Below are 20040 nucleotides of genomic sequence, written 5' to 3' on the forward strand. Positions count from 1 at the left end.
TGTCCTTGCCCTTGACAGCAATGTATGTCAATTCTGCTGCTGCCAATGTACTTGGATTCTATCAACACAAATGTATGTCCATGCCATTGACAGACATGTACATCCAAGCCATTGAATGCCATGTACATCCATCAAATTGACGGCCATGTATGTCAATTCTATTGTTGCCAATGAACATTGATTCTACTGACGCATATGTAAGTCGATGCCATTGACTGCCATGTGCGTCAAAATATCAACAGGAAGTGACCCTGAAAGGTCCCCAAATCAGGTTTACCTGCTAAAGCAAAGCTACCATCACAATTTCTCCAGAAAAGACATTTTCTAGTTTTAAAAGGGTTTCATTAGTTTATTATTATATTTCAATTTAATTTTGTCCATTTTAAAAATGTATTCATTTGTAATTTAATTCCATTTATTTTGTCTACAATCTCTTTGAACTAGGAGAGACTGCCTAGAGGGAACTCAAAAACTGGCTTGCTTTGTTCTTTTCTTTCCCTTTTGTGAGTACACACTAACTAGCATATCTACTGTGTTATTCATGGACAATTCAAAATGAATTTTTTTCAGTAAATTCTAGGGATGCATACCTCAACGTCCCATTTTATTGTATTTTTCCTAAGGGTTAGTTCATGACATAGATTAATTGCAGACTTATTGTTGCCTGCAAGTCCTGAGATAAACAATCTAGGGCATATGGGCTTTTAAGTTGAATGTTATCCCCTTGAATAGTTATATTTATTGTAATTTCGCTTGATTTTATTTATGACATTTCATGGGGGGAGGGTTGTTTCCGTCCAAATCATTTGAACTTGGAGGCATTTAAAAAAAAATGTATTGTTGTCATTCAAATTGTTTTTAATTTCCATTCTTTCGATCACCGAGTTCAAATTACATTTTGTTCGTAGGTGTGCTTAGATTTTTTCTAGTCTTAGTGAACGACTCCACCTAGCGGCCAACTTCAGCAAATGCAAGTCGACCTGGCTTCCTGACAGGAATGTTGAGTCAAGAAAGGACACCATAAAGAATAAAGATGATTGTATTGCGTCAGTTAAGCATGTCAACAATTCCCAATGGTATTTACATTCAAACAAGGTGAGAGGACCTACCAAGTGCGTGAGCTTGTTGGAGCTATTTAGGATCAACAAGTCAAAGTCACATCTACATCATCCAACACAACTAGCATTTCAATGAAGAGTGCTTGTTTTTTCCGGCCTGTCTCACTGATGCTCTTTCAGGAATTCCTTCATGTAGTGGGCCAGAGCTTCCGTGTCCTCCAACGTTACAGCATTGTACAAAGAGGCACGGATACCCCCGACTGATCTGCAACGGAAAGACAAACGAGTCAAAACTGCAGCTGCTGACCTACATTTGACAATCATTTGCTAATTTACAATATTTAACCCTTTTCAGGAGAAGTGACTTTAAAAATGAACAGATATTACACTGACCACATAGTAACTTTGGCTTATTAACACAATAAACAAGAGATCAACAACCTTTCCGATTTGTTAAAGGAGCAATAGATTGGTGGCCGACGATCCTACTGCAACCAGGATCCAAACTTTGAACCGCATTACTTTTCTACCAACTTTCTCTACCTTTCAACCACAAAGAGCAATTTCTGGAGGGATTGTGTGGGTAGCAACTAGCTTTGCTGTAGCTTTACTTGTAGTGCACGTACAGGCAAGTACGCTTGTAGTAAACGTACACGCAAGCACATGTGCTTGTTGTACAATTATAGGCAAGTACGCGCGCTCGTAGTACACTTCCAGGCAAGTACGCGCGCTCGTAGTACACTTCCAGGCAAGTACGCGCGCTCGTAGTACACTTCCAGGCAAGTACGCGCGCTCGTAGTACACTTCCAGGCAAGTACGCGCGCTCGTAGTACACTTCCAGGCAAGTACGCGCGCTCGTAGTACACTTCCAGGCAAGTACGCGCGCTCGTAGTACACTTCCAGGCAAGTACGCGCGCTCGTAGTACACGAACACGCAAGTACGCGCGCTCGTAGTACACGAACACGCAAGTACGCGCGCTTGTAGTACACGAACACGCAAGTACGCACGCTTGTAGTACACGAACACGCAAGTACGCGCGCTTGTAGTACACGAACACGCAAGTACACGCGCTTGTAGTGCACTTCCAGGCAAGTGCACGCGCTTGTAGTAAACGTACACGCAAGTATGCGCGCTTGTAGTCCACGTACAGGCACATACGCGCGCTTGTAGTACACTTACAGGCAAGTACACGCGCATGTAGTAAAGGGACACTCAAGTGCGCGCGCTTGTAGTCCACTTCCAGGCAAGTGCGCGCGCTTGTAGTCCACTTCCAGGCAAGTACTTGTAGCAAACTCACACGCAAGTACACGCGCTTGTAGTACACGTACACGTAAGTACATGCGCTTGTAGTACACTCACATGCAAGTACACGTGCTGTAATACACTTCCAGGCAAGTACTTGTAACAAACACACACGCAAGTAAATGCGCTTGTCGTACACGAAAGTACATGCGCTTGTAGTCCACGGACAGGCAAGTATGCGCGCTTGTAGTACACGTACATGCAAGTACACGTGCTTATAGTCCACGTACAGACAAGTATACACGTGTAATACACTTCCAGGCAAATAAACGCGCTTGTAGTAAATGTACACGCAAGTACATGCGCTTGTAGGAAAAATACACGCAAGTACACGCGCTTGTAGTACAATAAAAGGCAAGAACACGCGCTTGTAGTAAACGTACACACAAGTACGCGCGCTTGTAGTCCACATACAGGCAAGTATACGCGCTGTAATACACTTCCAGGCAAATACACGCGATTGTATTAAACAGACACCCAAGTACACATGCTTATAGTCCATGGACAGGCAAGTACTTGTAGCAAATGCAAGTACACCTGCTTGTAGTACACATACATGCAAGTACACGTGCTGTAATACACTTCCAGGCAAGTACGCGTGCTTGTAGTAAACGTACAGGCAAGTACGCTCGCTTGTAGTACACTTACAGGCAAATATACGCATTTGTATTAAACGAACACTCAAGTACACGTGCTTGTAGTCCAGTGACAGGCAAGTACTTGTAGCAAACGCAAGTACACGCACTTGTAGTACATGTACACGCAAGTACACACACTTGTAGTACACGTACATGCAAGTACACGTGCTTGTAATACACGTGCTTGTAGTACACTTCCAGGCAAGTACACACACTTGTAGTCCATGTACAGGCAGGTTCACGCATTTGTAGTCCACTTACAGGCAAGTACGCATGCTTGTAGTGCAAGTACGCACGCTTGTAGTCCACGGACAGGCAAGTACGCGTGCTCGTAGTCCACTTCCAGGCAAGTACTTGTAGCAAACGCACACGCAAGTACACGCGCTTGTAGTACACGTACATGCAAGTACACGCACTTGTAGTCCACGGACAGGCAGGTTCACGCACTTGTAGTCCACTTACAGGCAAGTACGCGCGCTTGTAGTGCAAGTAAGCGCGCTTGTAGTTCACATACATGCAAGTACGCGCACTTCTAGTGCACGTATATATGCTTATAGTACACATACTTGTAGCACAAGTACACGTACATGTAGTACACGTATACACAGGTACACATAAATGTAGTATAAGTTTACACATGTAGTACAAGTACACTACAAGCAAGTACATGTACCTGAGCTTTAAGTACACGCAAAAACATGTACTTGTAGTATAAGAATATGTAAGTACACATACTTGTAGCACAAGTGACAGGGAACCATAGTTGAGTACAATTAAGTACATGTTAGTGTAAGTAAACTTTAAACCTTTACACCTACACTAAAGTAGTGTCAACTTTCATGTTAGTATCGCTCATCTTTCAGTGCCAAACGAGTCCCCTACAAAGAGTTCATTCACTTAGGTCAATTCGAACCTGTGTCCTTTGAGTGAGATCATTCCGCGTTTGGCCGCTCCGTTGAGGAACTCCTTTTCCAAGGCCTCGTCGCCTTCTTTCTTCCCAATACGAAAGGGGATGTTCATGCGGCTTCGGCACTTTTCGTCCACCGGGCACCTGCCGGACGCACGAAATAAATACTTACAAAACAGACTAGCATGATCGGCAACTTTACTACTTACACATAAAAGCCATCGGAAGAGTTGATGGTGTCGTAAATCAAATCGGATTTGCGCTTGTTAAGCGCCCCCATGGCTGCAGCGCCGCCATTGTTTTTAATCCACTCCAGAACCAGGCACATGATGTAGATACTGCACAGGGAAATGAAAAATATATCAATTTTGTGGGGTGAATAGAAATGATTTGAATGAATGGGTTGTTGTTTTGTCTGTAAATGTTGCTGCCGCATTTGCGTTTTAATGTCACCTTTAATTACCATACAATAATGATTGTTCATTTCCGCAAAATGTTCACATTATGTTCCTTTTTTTATTATTATGATGTTTACATTTACCTTAACGGTTAACTTCAACTGTAAACAGTTTCTTGTTGATAATGGGGAAATAAAATTGTTTAAAACTCACTCATAATTTCTATTTTTTGCTTGAAGCGCAAAGCAAAAATAGAATTCAATTCACCAAGCAAAAGGTTGCAATTCCATTGACTTGTATTTATATTTGTAAGTAAGCATTTAAACATTTGTATGTATTTTTTAACCTTTTTTTTTTTTTTTTTTTTGAATATTTTGTTTAGGTTTTGTTGTTGTTGTTTTTTTAGCTTTTCAAGCTACAAAAAGCTCACTTGTCATTTTCTCACAGTTCAAAGCAAAACAAAAAGCTGCAATTTCATGTACCCTTATTTAAAATATATTTCAATATTTGCATATATTTTTTTCAATTAATTTATTTTTTTAATTATTTTCTTCAAGAATTGAAGTTCCATTTTGTTTTCAATTTTTCTTACAGCACAAAACAAAAAATGATTTCAATATTATTCTATATTTTTTTTTTTATTTTAGTTTTTTTTTTTTCAATTTCATTTATTAAAGACTGCAGTTTTTTTTGTTTCAGTTTGCAATGAAAAATGATTTAAATTTGCCAAGCAACAAGTTTGCAATTCTAGTTTTATTCCAATAAATTAATTTATTATAATTTTTAATGTACAGTATTTGTCTTTTTTTTTTTTATTATTATATTTTTGAGGATGTTCCATTTCTATTTTTTTTTTTATTCATTTTTGAAATTATATATTCATATTTATTGATAATATATAATAACTTTTTTAAATTTTTGTTTCGTCTTTTTATATTTATTGGATTAGTTTTATTTCATTATTTTTTTTTAGGGTTGCAATTTTTTCCCCCTCCCGGACTGAAATTATCAACTACAACAAAATCTCACACTTAATTTCAATTTTACAGTTTGCAATTATATTTTTATTCTAATTAAATAATTTAACTAATTTGAGTTATTATTGTTATTATTAATTTGAATAATTGCAACAGTCTAAAAAAAAATTAATTTGAACACCCCCCCAAAAAATATCTAATTAAAAAAAAATTATATATATATATAAAGTAGATTTGGGGACATTTTTGGGGGGTCAACAATCAAAACCACACAGGTTTTACTGCAATTGAAAACGCATGAAAAATTTGGACGTACATGGCTGTCAATGGCACGACTTACCTGGGCACTGGTTGAATGTCAATGGGCTGTCATGATAAAAGGTCAAAAATCACAAGGACCTGTTTTCCTGCCATTGAAAATCAATGGGAAATTTGGACGTACATGGCTGTCAATGGTATCCCGTTAGAAATGAATGGGACAGTTTTTGGCAAATTTTGGGGGGAACTGTACATTTCGGGCAAATTCTGTATGTAGCTTTTATGCCCCTTACCATCCTAGAATTTTTTATGTGGAAATTTTAAGATTTGGTCAAAAATTGTAGGACTAGATACATTTTGAATTTTTTTTCTTTTCAGAAAACCCGTGTTGACGGGCGAACGGAAAATTTGGGGGTGGGGGGGGTGGGGGGTCATTCGTTAAATTTCCGGCGTCGTGTTGAAATTCCTCTCCTAGTTCAAATGGATTGGATGTCTATCGCCGTCAATGGCAGCCAATGACTTACGTATCAGTGAACTAGAGATGAGTACGTAGCGGCTTTTCCCACCTGAAACAGGGCGGCGTATTATACAGCGACTTCATCTCTGCTTGCACTTTGTAGTCCAGCACGATGGGGCACTCTTTCTGGGCGTGGCCTATCAAATCCTCCCGCACGATAACCACCGTCACCCCTGCGCAGCCCACGTTCTTCTGAGCGCCCGCGTAAATCAGACCAAACTACACAGAAAAACACGTCAGAATTAGGGCTGTCAAAATTATCGCGTTAACGGGCGGTAATTAATTTTTAAAATTAATCACGTTAAAATATTCAAACAGTTTAAAATGACAGCACAGTGTCATGTCCACTTGTTACTTGTGTTTTTTTTGGTCTTTTGTCGCCCTCTGCTGGCGCTTGGGTGCGACTGATTTTATGGGTTTAAGCACCATGAGCATTGTGTAACTATTGACATCAACAATGGCGAGGTACTAGTTTCTTTTTTGATTGAGAATTTTACAAATGTTATTAAAACGAAAACATTAAGAGGGGTTTTAATATAAAATGTCTATAACTTGTACTAACATTTATCTTTTAAGAACTACAAGTCTTTCTATCCGTGGATCGCTTTAACAGAATGTTAGTGTTAATGCCATCTTCTTGATTTATTGTTATAATAAACAAATACAGTACTTATGTACAGTATGTTGAATGTATATATCCTTCTTGTGTCTTATCTTTCTATTCCATCAATAATTTACAGAAAAGTATGGCATATTTTATAGATGGTTTGAATTGCGATTAGTGCTGCAACGATTAATAGATTAACTCGAGTATTCGATTAGAAAAAAATATTCAAATTAAATTTTGTTGCTTCGAGTACTCGTTTAATCAAAGTGGTGTTGTAATGGTTTATTTTCAAAGTGTTTACACTTAGTTTCGTTGATTAGGGTGGATACTCTGCCCTCTGGTCTGCCTCATTTCACATGGCTGAATCCAACTGCTCCCTGTTAAGACCAAAGTAAGCTAAGTTTTTGTTTGAGCTAATGTTTTTTTAATGCATTCGTAATTTAGATTATTGGTATATTTAGCCATTTTTGGTGGGAATAGAGTCTGAACCAATGGTCAAGAGCCTTGTAAAAAAAAAAAATGTTAGCACTTTATAGCATTTAAGCTAGCGGACGTTTGCTAAGTAAGTTAGCCAATTGTTGTTTTGTTGTACATAGATCCTCATTTATTTATTTTGTATACCGTTTGAGGCTCAGCTCGGGTATTTTAGTTTTTCATGTTCCTTATCCGACGACTCGATTATTCAAACTAGTTCATCAAATAATCGACTACTAAAATAATCGATAGCTGCAGCCCTAATTGCGATTAATTATGATTAACTAATTTTTAAGCTGTGATTAACTCGATTAAAAATTCTAATCGTTTGACAGCCCTAGTCAGAATACATTTCCAGCAGGGTAATTTCCAGAGAAATTTCTATCACCTTGGAAACGTCGACGGGCCGCGACAGAAAGTTGGAGGACATGTCGCTGACGAGGGTGACCCCGTTGGTCTCGGGGGTGAAGTGGTACTCCACGCCGTGCACCGTTTCGTTGCAGCAGTAGTACACGTAGGACGCCGACGGGTTCAGGTTCCAGCTGCCGGGCTCTGGGATTTCTAGAGGTCAAATCACACTTTAGTGACAACTTTTGAAAGTATTTCGCATTAGCTGAAGCAGTTTGCTATGAAAGGTACTGTACCTTCCACATCTAGGTGCTAAATACAGTAAACGAGTTTATCACAAACGAGTGCATCACTTGTAGACGTCCAATCCATTTGAACTGAAAGAGTGGTAGCGTTCCTCCTCCAATTGGATTGGACGTCTGTGGCCGTCGGTAGCAGCCTATCCGACAAATGAGTAAATTTTTGGGCATTTCACGTTATTTGCCGTTGATTTTCCGTCACTTCCTGTCGATTTTAGGGCATTTACCGGTCACTCCTCCTGTTGATTTTGGGCTACTAAAAGGGAAGTGACTCAGGAACGTCCACAAATGAATAAATAGAAAGTGACTCCTAATCAACAATCAACGATCATGGCATTTTTTAGAGGATGGGAATCAAATGGAAAAAGATCGGGTTTTGAAGATGTATAAATTTAATAAGAAATGTAATTTATTTATTAATGTTTAAGGTATACTAAGCAACAAAAGCATTATGATGTACAAGGATATTGTCAAAAGAAACAAAAACGTATAGAGTATTTTGTAGTACGCAACATTACAACACACACAGGAACAGCAGCCTTTAAAAAAAAAAAAAAAAACATTAAATATTGACATACAATTAAAGAGGAAAGAAACTGGCATGACTGCAATGTTTATTTAACACTATTACATTTTTACAAACAATATGGCAACTTGTACGCAAGTAGTGCTGACATAGCAAGTAGAACGTAACGTGCTAAAAAACTAAATGTAAAAATTACCATAAAAGCAGTATTATTGTATTGTATTGTATGTTTCACAATACGGATTCAGAAGCATAAATCCTGAAACTGCTAAATTGTTCATGTGTCAACTCAAGCCCCCTATGGGTCTTGGCCTTGTTGTGGCGAGGGGACTTGCGCATTCCAGTGACCCTAGAGAGCGATACCGTCTGGAGTTCGCGGGACGGTCTCTAGGTAAGTTCCAGACAAACGAGACCTCAGCGTGTCGGTATGCTGTGAGGTGGCAGCCCCACTAACAGACTATCCTGCGGAGGGCAAACAACCCACTCAGCAGAACCCCCTTTTTTTGTTACGAAACTGACCAGAAAAAGAAGCTGGACTGCCCAACAGGGTAACAGACCCCAGTCTGCCCCCGACCAACGAGGATGGATTAACCTTCGTCTCAGGACCCGCATCGCCACCTGGAACATCCAGACCCTCCATCCCCCAGGAGCTCTTACCCTACTATCCCGAGAGCTCTGCAGGAATAACATCACACTGGTGGGGCTCTGTGAAGTTAATTGGAAGGGAAGTAGTGAAATAACAGCTGGAGACCACTGCCACATCTACAGCGGCCCGGAGAAACGCGTGGCCCTTGCCATCCTAAATGCCCTCCGCAAAGCCCTTATCAGCTGGACACACATGAGCGATAGATTGCCATTTGCCCGCTTCCTCCACCGCCATGGCAAGATGACGATCATCGTTGCCTATGCCCCCACGGATGTCGGTGACGAGGACTTCAAGGATGCATTTTACGACCAACTACAGTGCCTTGCAAAAGTATTCGGCCCCCTTGAACCTTGCAACCTTTCGCCACATTTCAGGCTTCAAACAAAGATATAAAATTGTAATTTTTTGTCAAGAATCAACAACAAGTGGGACACAATCGTGAAGTGGAACAACATTTATTGGATAATTTAAACTTTTTTAACAAATAAAAAACTGAAAAGTGGGGCGTGCAATATTATTCGGCCCCCTTGCGTTAATACTTTGTAGCGCCACCTTTTGCTCCAATTACAGATGCAAGTCGCTTGGGGTATGTTTCTATCAGTTTTGCACATCGAGAGACTGACATTCTTGCCCATTCTTCCTTGCAAAACAGCTCGAGCTCAGTGAGGTTGGATGGAGAGTGTTTGTGAACAGCAGTCTTCAGCTCTTTCCACAGATTCTCCATTGGATTCAGGTCTGGACTTTGACTTGGCCATTCTAACACCTGGATACGTTTATTTTTGAACCATTCCATTGTAGATTTGGCTTTATGTTTTGGATCATTGTCCTGTTGGAAGATAAATCTCCGTCCCAGTCTCAGGTCTTGTGCAGATACCAACAGGTTTTCTTCCAGAATGTTCCTGTATTTGGCTGCATCCATCTTCCCGTCAATTTTAACCATCTTCCCTGTCCCTGCTGAAGAAAAGCAGGCCCAAACCATGATGCTGCCACCACCATGTTTGACAGTGGGGATGGTGTGTTCAGGGTGATGAGCTGTGTTGCTTTTACGCCAAACATATCGTTTTGCATTGTGGCCAAAAAGTTCAATTTTGGTTTCATCTGACCAGAGCGCCTTCTTCCACATGTTTGGTGTGTCTCCCAGGTGGCTTGTGGCAAACTTTAAATGAGACTTTTTATGGATATCTTTGAGAAATGGCTTTCTTCTTGCCACTCTTCCATAAAGGCCAGATTTGTGCAGTGTACGACTGATTGTTGTCCTATGGACAGACTCTCCCACCTCAGCTGTAGATCTCTGCAGTTCATCCAGAGTGATCATGGGCCTCTTGGCTGCATCTCTGATCAGTTTTCTCCTTGTTTGAGAAGAAAGTTTGGAAGGACGGCCGGGTCTTGGTAGATTTGCAGTGGTCTGATGTTCCTTCCATTTCAATATGATGGCTTGCACAGTGCTCCTTAAGATGTTTAAAGCTTGGGAAATCTTTTTGTATCCAAATCCGGCTTTAAACTTCTCCACAACAGTATCTCGGACCTGCCTGGTGTGTTCCTTGGTTTTCATAATGCTCTCTGCACTTTAAACAGAACCCTGAGACTATCACAGAGCAGGTGCATTTATACGGAGACTTGATTACACACAGGTGAATTCTATTTATCATCATCGGTCATTTAGGACAACATTGGATCATTCAGAGATCCTCACTGAACTTCTGGAGTGAGTTTGCTGCACTGAAAGTAAAGGGGCCGAATAATATTGCACGCCCCACTTTTCAGTTTTTTATTTGTTAAAAAAGTTTAAATTATCCAATAAATGTTGTTCCACTTCACGATTGTGTCCCACTTGTTGTTGATTCTTGACAAAAAAATTAAATTTCATATCTTTATGTTTGAAGCCTGAAATGTGGCGAAAGGTTGCAAGATTCAAGGGGGCCGAATACTTTTGCAAGGCACTGTATACCAGGCAGCCGGCCAAGCCCCACCACATGACATTACCATCGTACTGCGGATGCCAATGCCGATCTCTGCAGCAGTGATCGATTGCCTGGCTCACCTGTTGGCACCACCTTTGCTGACAGAACAAAAAAAACGACAATGGAAACCGCCTTCTCCTGTTCTGCCACCGTAACAACTTCTGTATAGTTGATACCTGGTTTCCCCGGAAACTAACCCATCATGCAGTGGACATAGTACAGCCCAGACAGCAGAACAAGGAAAGCCCTGGACCACATCCTGATCTCTCGACGCTGGAAATCGTTTGTCACTAACTGTCGATTGTACCGTGGACCCGAGGTTGGCAACGCAGACCAGTCTCCTAGTGGTTCACCTTAGGCTGAAGCTTCGTGCCAACCAGTATAACAAGACCCAGCCCCGCCTCGAGTCCTCTGTCCTCAGGTACCCCAACATCGCCACGGACTTCAGGATTTTCATCTGTCACACCTTCAACGCCCTGGCCTCGGACCAAATGAGCGACTGGGAGACCTTCAGACAAAGTGTCCTTCAGTCAGCCCAGAAGATTCTCAGGAGCTCACCATCACCCAAAAAGCCATGGATATCGGAGAAGACACTCAACATCATTGAGCAGCGACGCGAGGCACGACTCCGAGGAATCCTGACGGAGTACCGCCACCCTGGAAACCGTGCATGAAACGAGGCGATTGCCGAGGACATGGAGCGGTTCTGGCAAGCCGAGGCTGAACACCTAGAGTCCGCAGCCAACAATAACAACATGAGCCGCATTCACAATCTACTCGCCAAGCTCGCAATGGCCCCTAGATCAAGTCAGCCCTGGTTAAAAACTCGGACGGCAACCTCATAACAACAGAGACAGACTGCCTTCAACGCTGGAAAGAGCACTTCCGCCTCTTACTGCAGCACAACACCACCCTGGTTACCCCCATCATCCCAGCTGTTGCAGTCACAACCCCCAACCATGGCTGTAACACGAACCTCATAACACCAGAGAAGGTCAGAGCCGCTCTACAAAAACTGAACAACAGGAAAGCACCTAGCATTTGCTCCGTAACCGCTGAGATGATGAAGTCAGGCGGGGATGGCATTCTCGAGTGGCTGACGCACATCTTTAACAAGGTGTGGGAACTCCCCAGTGACTAGACCAAAGGGGTCATCCTGCCCTTCTGGAAGCGCAAAGGCGACAGGTTCGTCTGCAGGAACCACAGAGGCATCACTCTGCTCTCCATTCCTGGAAAGCTCTTCACAAAGATCTTGCTGACCCATGGTCTCCCAGCGATTAGAAGTGGCTGCCGCCCCCAGCAGGCTGGCTTAATGCCTAACCACTCCACATCAGATCACATCTCTGCTGTCCGTCTGCTCATTGAGAAAGTCTATGAATTCTGGAAAGACCAGCATCTTTACATTGGATTCCTAGACCTCAAGGCCGCATTTGATACAGTCCGCCACTCATCTCTATGGAGTATCCTACAAGCCCTTGCCGCACCCCCAAAAATCACCACCCTCTTCAGGCTGCTTTACAACAATGCACAGAGTTGTATCTCCGCCAACGGCCGTGACTGAGTGATTTCTTATCTCCAGTAGTGTCCACCAAGGCTGCGTAGCTGCAGACTTGTTTAATCGTGTAATTGACCACCTGATGCGCAGGGTCTGTGAGCGATTACCCGGAGTGTCCATTGACAACTACCGTAAGTACGCTTACGACACCATCTTGCTCAGCACCTCCTACAACCAGCTGGGGGACGCTCTGAGTACAGTATACAGTGAAAAGCAAAAAAAGCTTGGTCTCCACGTGAGTTGGCCCAAGACCAAATTTATGCATGATGGTGAGGGACCTAATCCACCCCCCATCCTGCTTGGTGACAACACCATAAAGCCTGTAAAGAGCTTTGTTTATCTTGGGTCCACGGTGACTGATAACGGGGATCTTAAATCAGATGTTCTCCGCCGGAGAGCCCTGGCAGCCTCTGCCCTGCAGTCTCTCTGGAAACCACTTTGGCATCTCACAGGAGATGAAGCTCTGAATATGCAACACCGCCGTACTCTCTATTCTCCTCTATGGCTCTGAAACTTGGCCATTAAACAAGACACTGGCCACAACATTAGACGGCTTTGAAAGCAGGGCTCTCAGGACCATTGAGAACATCAGGCGGCCCCAGAAAATCTTCAACGAAACCCTGCAAGCCCGGACAAATCAGCTCAGAGCCTCCCGCCTGGCTGCACAGCGCCGCATCTGCTGGCTTGGCCATGTTCTCAGTCTTCCTCCTGACCACCTGACAAGAGTCATCCTGGAGTTTGACCCAAAGGCTGCAGGAAAGCCCCGCATTGGATGACTTGACACCATCGCGGACGACCTCCAACAACACCAGAGTTACCTTAAATGATGCAAATGTGCTGGCTCAAGACCGCCAGCACTGGAGGGGCCTAGCTCACCTGGTAAGCTCTACGCAATGGGATGGGAAACAGGCCCCAACGCAAGAGCCGTAATGAAATGAATGAATGATGTCAACTCAAGACTTAGCTTAGATTTATTGTCCAGCTTTCTGAGAAATGATCTTTTGGTGTTGTACTCACTGGTGTAGCTATCCATCTTGGGGTGCACCACGTTGACTTTGCCGTATTTCTCGGCCTCTTTGGCCGCCTTGGCCGACCATGTGCCCGTCACGATGTAGTCGGCGCACTTGTCCTCCTTGAGGCCGATGAGATTGAGGGGGACGCCGCTGAACTGGCCCGAAGCGCCGCCCTGCAGGAACATCACCTTGTAGTTGTCTGGAATCTTTCTGTGGGCACCACAACAGTCCAATCAGTGCATTGAAGTTTGTTTGTTTGTGTATGTGAAATAGATCATATGTTTCATTGTGTTGAAGATAACTCAAGAACGAAGATAGGGATTATGAGCAAATTTGCTGTACATTTAATATTTGTATTTTTGACGTCGACAGAAAAAAATTAATTTAAGCAATCTGGTGCGCACTATCTGATAAACATTAGCATTATATACCATTTAAGCAAGTTAGCCAATTGTTGTAAACATTAACATTATATAGCATTTAAGCTAGCAGACTTTTTCGATGCAATTTAGCCAATTGTTGTCAACACTAACATTATATAGGATTTAGGCGAGCAGACTTTTTCATGCAAATTTGTCAATTGTTGTAAACATTATTAGTATTATATAGCATTTAAGCTAGCAGACTTTTGCTATGCAAGTTAGCCAATTGTTGTAAACATTAGCATTATGCAGCATTTAAGCTAGTGGACTTTTCCCATGCAAGTTAGCCATTTGTTGTAAACATTGGCATTATATACCATTTAAGCTAGCAGACTCTTGCTATGCAAGTTAGCCAATTGTTGTAAACATTAGCATTATATACCATTTATGCTAGCGGATATTTGCTTTGCAAGTTAGCCAATTGTTGTAAACATTATTGGTATTATATAGCATTTAAGCTAGCGGACTTTTTCTAAGCCAGTTAGCTAATTGTTGTAAACATTAGCATTATACAGAATTTAAGCTAGTGGACTTTTTTTATGCAAGTTAGCCAATTGTTGCAAATATTAGCATTATATAGCATTTAAGCTAGTGGATATTTGCTATGCAAGTTAGCCATTTTGTAAACATTAAAATTATATAGCAATTATATAGCATTTAAGATAGCAGACTTTTGCTATGCAAGTTAACCAATTGCGTCAAACATTAACCTTATATAGCATTTAAGCGAGCAGACTTTTGCTATGCAAGATAGCCATTTGCTGCAAACATGAGCATTATATAGCATTTAAGCTAACAGACGTTTGCTATACAAGTTAGCCAATTGTTGTAAGCATTATTAGTACTAAATAGCATTTAAGTTAGTGGACTATTACCATTCAAGTTAGCCAACTGTTGTAAACGTTAGCATTATATAGCATTTAAGCTAGTGGACTTTTGCTATGCAAGTTAACCAATTGGAACAATGCAACATTAACATAAAAAACATATTACAGTATTGCATTTTTTACATTGTTAAATACGATTATTATGATTTAAAAGCGTCACGTGAGTAACATTTTAATTAGTAAGTTGTATGCATTTGTCTACATTGTATTAATTATTTTATAAAAGTATTCTTTAATACATGGTTTGACAGAATTTAAAAAATGTTTTTTAAGATTAAATATGAATGGAATTTTTCCAAACATATATATTGGTATAGTATATTTTGAATGACTAAATATTTTTATCAATTTTATTAGCTTTGTGAACAATTGTATTTGTCAATGTAGTCAACGTGGAAAAAGACAAAAAATGAAGAAAATTTTTAAAACGTTACCCCCCCCCCCCCCCAAAAAAAAATATATTAGTAAATTAACACGATTACAATTTTTTTCCAATTGAAAATTTATATTCCTCTACAACAAAAACTGGGTATTCATTTTTTCTCTTCTCCTAAGGGACTGTACCAAAGTCCAGTCTTCTACTTACAGCAACTCTCGTAGAAGACTTTCTGCTTTGTTTATGATTTGGGTGAATTCCGACGATCGGTGGCTCATTTCTACAAGGACCAAAAATAATTTCAGTACTGAGTCATCAACATTCGATCTTCTATTTCATCTTAGCAGAAAATCATTAGAAACGACAGCGGGAGACACAAAAAAAAAAAAAAGTGGGACTAATATTCTTACCAAGAACACTGATCCCAATGCCATCGTAGTTGATGAGCTCTTTCTGGGCTTGAAGCAGCACCTGCATACAATTCCATAAATAATAACCTGTTTAGTTTTCGCTCAGTGATTGATCAAAAACTAATAATAACTAGAAAATGCAATTTCTGGAGAAATTGCGACGGTAGCTTTGCTGTGTTGGCTGAAATTTCAGGTCACTTCCTGTTGGTTTTGAGGCATTCCGGGGTCACTTCCTGTTGATTTGGGGGGAATTACAGGGTCTTTCTGGTTGATCATAGGTCGCTTCCTGTCAATGTAATAGTGAATAGGGCCAATGGAAATAAATGGGAAATTTTGTTCATTGGAAACGAATAAGAATGTTTTTTACTAAATGTGGCAGAACCGTACGTTTTTGCAGCAAGAAAACTAAAAGCCTTGTGTGCTTCAACATGAAGCGCACAAAACCTGAATTTTCTTATGTAAAAATGATGTGATTTGAATAAAAACTGCAATACAAGTAACATTTTGAAATTTCACTTTTTCTTCAAAAACAAATATATTTAACCCAAAAAAACTTATGACCTTGAACATAAAGTGTATTTAGTTTCATTAAGATCCATCAAGTACTTTCCGGGATATGGGTATTTAGAATGGCGTCAACCATTTGGAACACCCTGTATTTTCTTGAGGCATTTTTTAGTACGTTCTGCCTGTATGCATCCATACAAAACAAGTTGAGGGCGCACAGTAATACTTGGGGTGTCAAATTCGTCTCGTGTAGGACGTTTCGCTTTGTTGTATGAACAGTGTTGTTGGGTCAAACGGTTTTGGATGGGAAGAAATACTTTTGGGGGAAAAAAGGAATATACCGGTAGATGGTAGCTTTTGCATTACATGCAAAGCTAGCATCAATAAAAGGGGCCGCAAAATAGTGTCCCATGGGTCGCAATTGGCCTCATGTTTGAGACCCCTGTCCTATAGGAAATTATGTAGTAAAACGATTTAAGAAAAAACATTATAGTTTGTTTGTTGACTGGTATTTGTCTATGAAATTTGTCTCGATTTATTTGATAATTTAGGGCTTTAAATAGGATATATATATATATATATATTCCCAAAAAACAGACCAGCTATTCTAAAATGTAAGAAGCACATTCACACAATTGAAATAGCTTTCTATACACAGTGATTTTTAGTAGAGAATCCGATCGATCGGGTCCGATCACGTCATTTTCAAAGTATCGGAATCGGCAAAAAAATATCGGCCATGCCTTTTTTAAATATATACATTTTTTAATTAAATCGTTTTCTAATTGTATTTAACGTTACAGACATAATATGTTACACTCATCCAGCGTCTTTAGTTTAGGCTTAAGGTATGGTTATCAAATTTATCCCAATAACGGCGGTAATTAATTAAAAAAAAAAAAAAATTTCACTTTAAAATATTTAACGCAATTAATGCATGCGCTGCACGACCCACTCACGCATTGTTGCGCTCAATCTGTAATGATGCCGTTTTATCTATATAGAGAGATAAAAGGCAGCGTAAAATGAGTAGAGCAAATTATGGCGGCCTTTGAGCCTTTTTTTAATCGGCTAAAGCCTTACAATCCCTCTTCCCACGATTAGAAATATCATGGGAAGCAATTTGGGGAAGCAATGTAGCAATTCATCTTTTTCTTAACGCCTTATGTTATTTCCCAACGCAGAGAAGATATATCAACTGGTAGCACTACGCACATTCATGATTCCACTTCCCACCATGCATTTGAGCATGGCTACAGTATCATTTACTGAAAGCTCAACAAATACACTAGATGGCAATATTTAGTCACAATATACAAAGTCTCAAGTCTTTCTAATGCAAACTTGTTTGTAATTAGAGATGTCAGGTCCGGTCACGTCATTTTCAAAGTATCGGAATTGGCAAAAAAATATCAGCCATGCCTTTTTAAAATATATATTTGTTTTTTAATTAAGTCATTTTCTAATTGTATTTAATGTTACAAACATAATATGTTACACTCATCCAGAGTCTTTAGTTTAGGCTTAAGGTAGGGTTATCAAATTTATCCCAATAACGGCGGTAATTATTTAAAAAAAAAAAAAAAAAAGTATCATGTTAAAATATGTAACTCAATTAATGCATGCGCTGCACGACCCACCCACGCATTGTTGCGCTCAATCTGTAATGGTGCCGTTTTACCTGTATAGAAAGATAAAAGGCAGTGTAAAATGAGTAGAGTGAATTTTGGCAGCCTTTGGGGCCTTTTTTTAATTGGCTAAAGCTTTACAATCCCTCTCCCTACGATTAGAAAATATCATGGGAAGCTATGTGGGGAAGCAAGGTAGCAATTGATCTTCTTCTTAACACCTCATGTTACTTCCCCACGCAGAGAAGATATATCAATTGGTAGCACTACGCACAGTCATGGTTCCACTTCCCATCATGCATTTGGGAATGGCTACAGTATCATTTACTGAAAGCTCAAAAAATACACTAGATGGCAATATTTAGTCACAATATACAAAGTCACAAGTCTTTCTATCCGTGGATCCCTCTCACAGAAAGAATGTTAATAATGTAAATGCCATCTTGAGGATTTATTGTCATAATAAACAAATACAGTACTTATGCACTGTATGTTGAATGTATATATTCGTCCGAGTTTTATTCATTTTTTCTTAATGCATTGCCAAAATGTATATGATCGGGAAAAATTATCGGGAGTGATTGGAATTGAATCGGGAGCAAAAAAAAAGCAATCGGATCGGGAAAGATCGGGATCGGCAGATACTCAAACGATCGGGAGCAAAAAAAACATGATCGGAACAACCCTAATTTTTAGCTTGATTTGCAAGCACATCACAATTAATTGAAAGCATCACTCCAGAAATTCCTTTACAATATTCAAATGCAAGTCATTTTGCAGGTTCTCGTGCAAGTGCATAACGCTAACCATTAGATCGTTCCCAAAACGAGTCATGTGGAAGAGTGAGCAGTTAGCTGACACAAACGAATCCGCATGATTCCACCCGAATAAAAAGAGGCAGGCTGATGCAACTCAGCTGCCTGTTTTCAGCTTGTTGCTGAGCGATGCCGAAGTGGCCCCTGCCTGCCTGCATGCTGCCAGTTCATTCAATCACGACCAGAGCTTTTCTTCCTTTTTATCGCCCCTCACAGGAAGTACAGATGACCACATTTCATTTGCACATTTGCAAAAAAACCGCATAGCCAAGCAGAAAATAGTAGATCATGCCGTACAATGAATGGCATTTTCAGAGACCCATTGACTTCACTAGCTTCGTCCAATATTTTTAATGTTATTTTTATTTATTTATTTTTAAAAAAATTGTTTTGTTGTTTTACCGTATCACTAAGAACCACGGAATGTTCGTATAAATAAAATGTGTTGGGGTTTTTTTCGTAAAAAAAAAAAAAAAAAAAAAAAAAAGATTTTTAATATTCAAGATAGTTGACGTCGCTAGCAAAAAAAGCTACAACTTACCGGTGGCGGGAGTTTGGCGGGCCCGGCTCCGAAGTTAATGGTCTGCTGCTTGACATGGGGCTCCATGTTATCACAAAAAAGCCACAAAAGAGAGTGAAAGAATGGAAAAGAGAGCGTTCGTACTGTAGTCGAGACGTGGATGTTTCTTGCTCTCCTCCGCCACTCAATGGAGGAGGCGTAGTCGCGGGAGGACTCAGTGCTCGCGGTGCGTTCATGGTCGCTCGGACATTCAACTACCGAGGGGAACGGAGGATAAACCAAATTAACGAGAGGAGTCTGGCTGCAGCCCGCCTCTCTCAGTACCCTGCGCCGCTCTTCTCAGTACCCATCCCGCAGACAGGAAATGACGCAACACCGCAGCTCTCAGTCCCCTCAGACCGGAAATGTCGTCAACCCTTGCGACGAAAACAAGTTACGTTATTTCACCTCTCGCGAAAAAAACACGGTAAGTGGCCGCACTGAAAAAAAGTTTTTAAAAGCGTATGCATGTTTAAAAATGTTAAATAGTTAAACAAGACTTGCGGTGAAAATATGAAGTGTTTATTCTGAGTTGAAAAGACCGTACTTATATCTAGTATTCTTAATGTAATTTAAATCATGTCTTCCTTTACTAACTGCATGTGACTTTGCTCTACTTATATTGTTTAATACGTACTGATGAATTCAGCAGCGAATTCGCTAATGCTGCTAATGCTTTTTACATTTTTTTTTCACAATGAACAGTCTTCTTTGTGTAGTTTTCATTATATTGCACTCTTATTTTTCATTATGTACATGCCTGCAATTCGCAGCTCGCTGTTTTTGTTGTTGTATGGTATTGTTGTTTTGCCTTCATTTGTTTTGTCTGGTCCTTTGTAGTTTGAATGTTGTCACATGATCCAAATAGGACAAGGTTGTAATTTTTTCTTGATATTGTTACTCTGCTTAGCTATATATTTTTTCATTATTTTTTTTTTTTTTTTACTAGCT

The 20040-nt window shown here is 40.4% G+C and overlaps 1 protein-coding gene across 1 annotated transcript; it reads right to left on the reverse strand.

Moving 5' to 3' along the window:
- Positions 1-990: 990 nt before the first annotated feature.
- On the reverse strand, positions 991-19252 carry psat1 (phosphoserine aminotransferase 1). Its single transcript, XM_057832989.1, has 9 exons — positions 19072-19252; positions 15581-15641; positions 15381-15450; positions 13490-13695; positions 7526-7698; positions 6106-6275; positions 4116-4244; positions 3913-4050; positions 991-1323 (listed from the first exon to the last, which is right to left on the reverse strand). Exons 1-9 carry the CDS (start codon positions 19135-19137, stop codon positions 1221-1223), a joined length of 1116 nt encoding a protein of 371 aa, XP_057688972.1. The 5' UTR covers positions 19138-19252; the 3' UTR covers positions 991-1220.
- Between the last annotated feature and the right edge of the window lie 788 nt (positions 19253-20040).

The sequence above is a fragment of the Corythoichthys intestinalis genome, chromosome 3 (assembly GCF_030265065.1).
Source record: "Corythoichthys intestinalis isolate RoL2023-P3 chromosome 3, ASM3026506v1, whole genome shotgun sequence".
Taxonomy (NCBI): Eukaryota; Metazoa; Chordata; class Actinopteri; order Syngnathiformes; family Syngnathidae; genus Corythoichthys; species Corythoichthys intestinalis.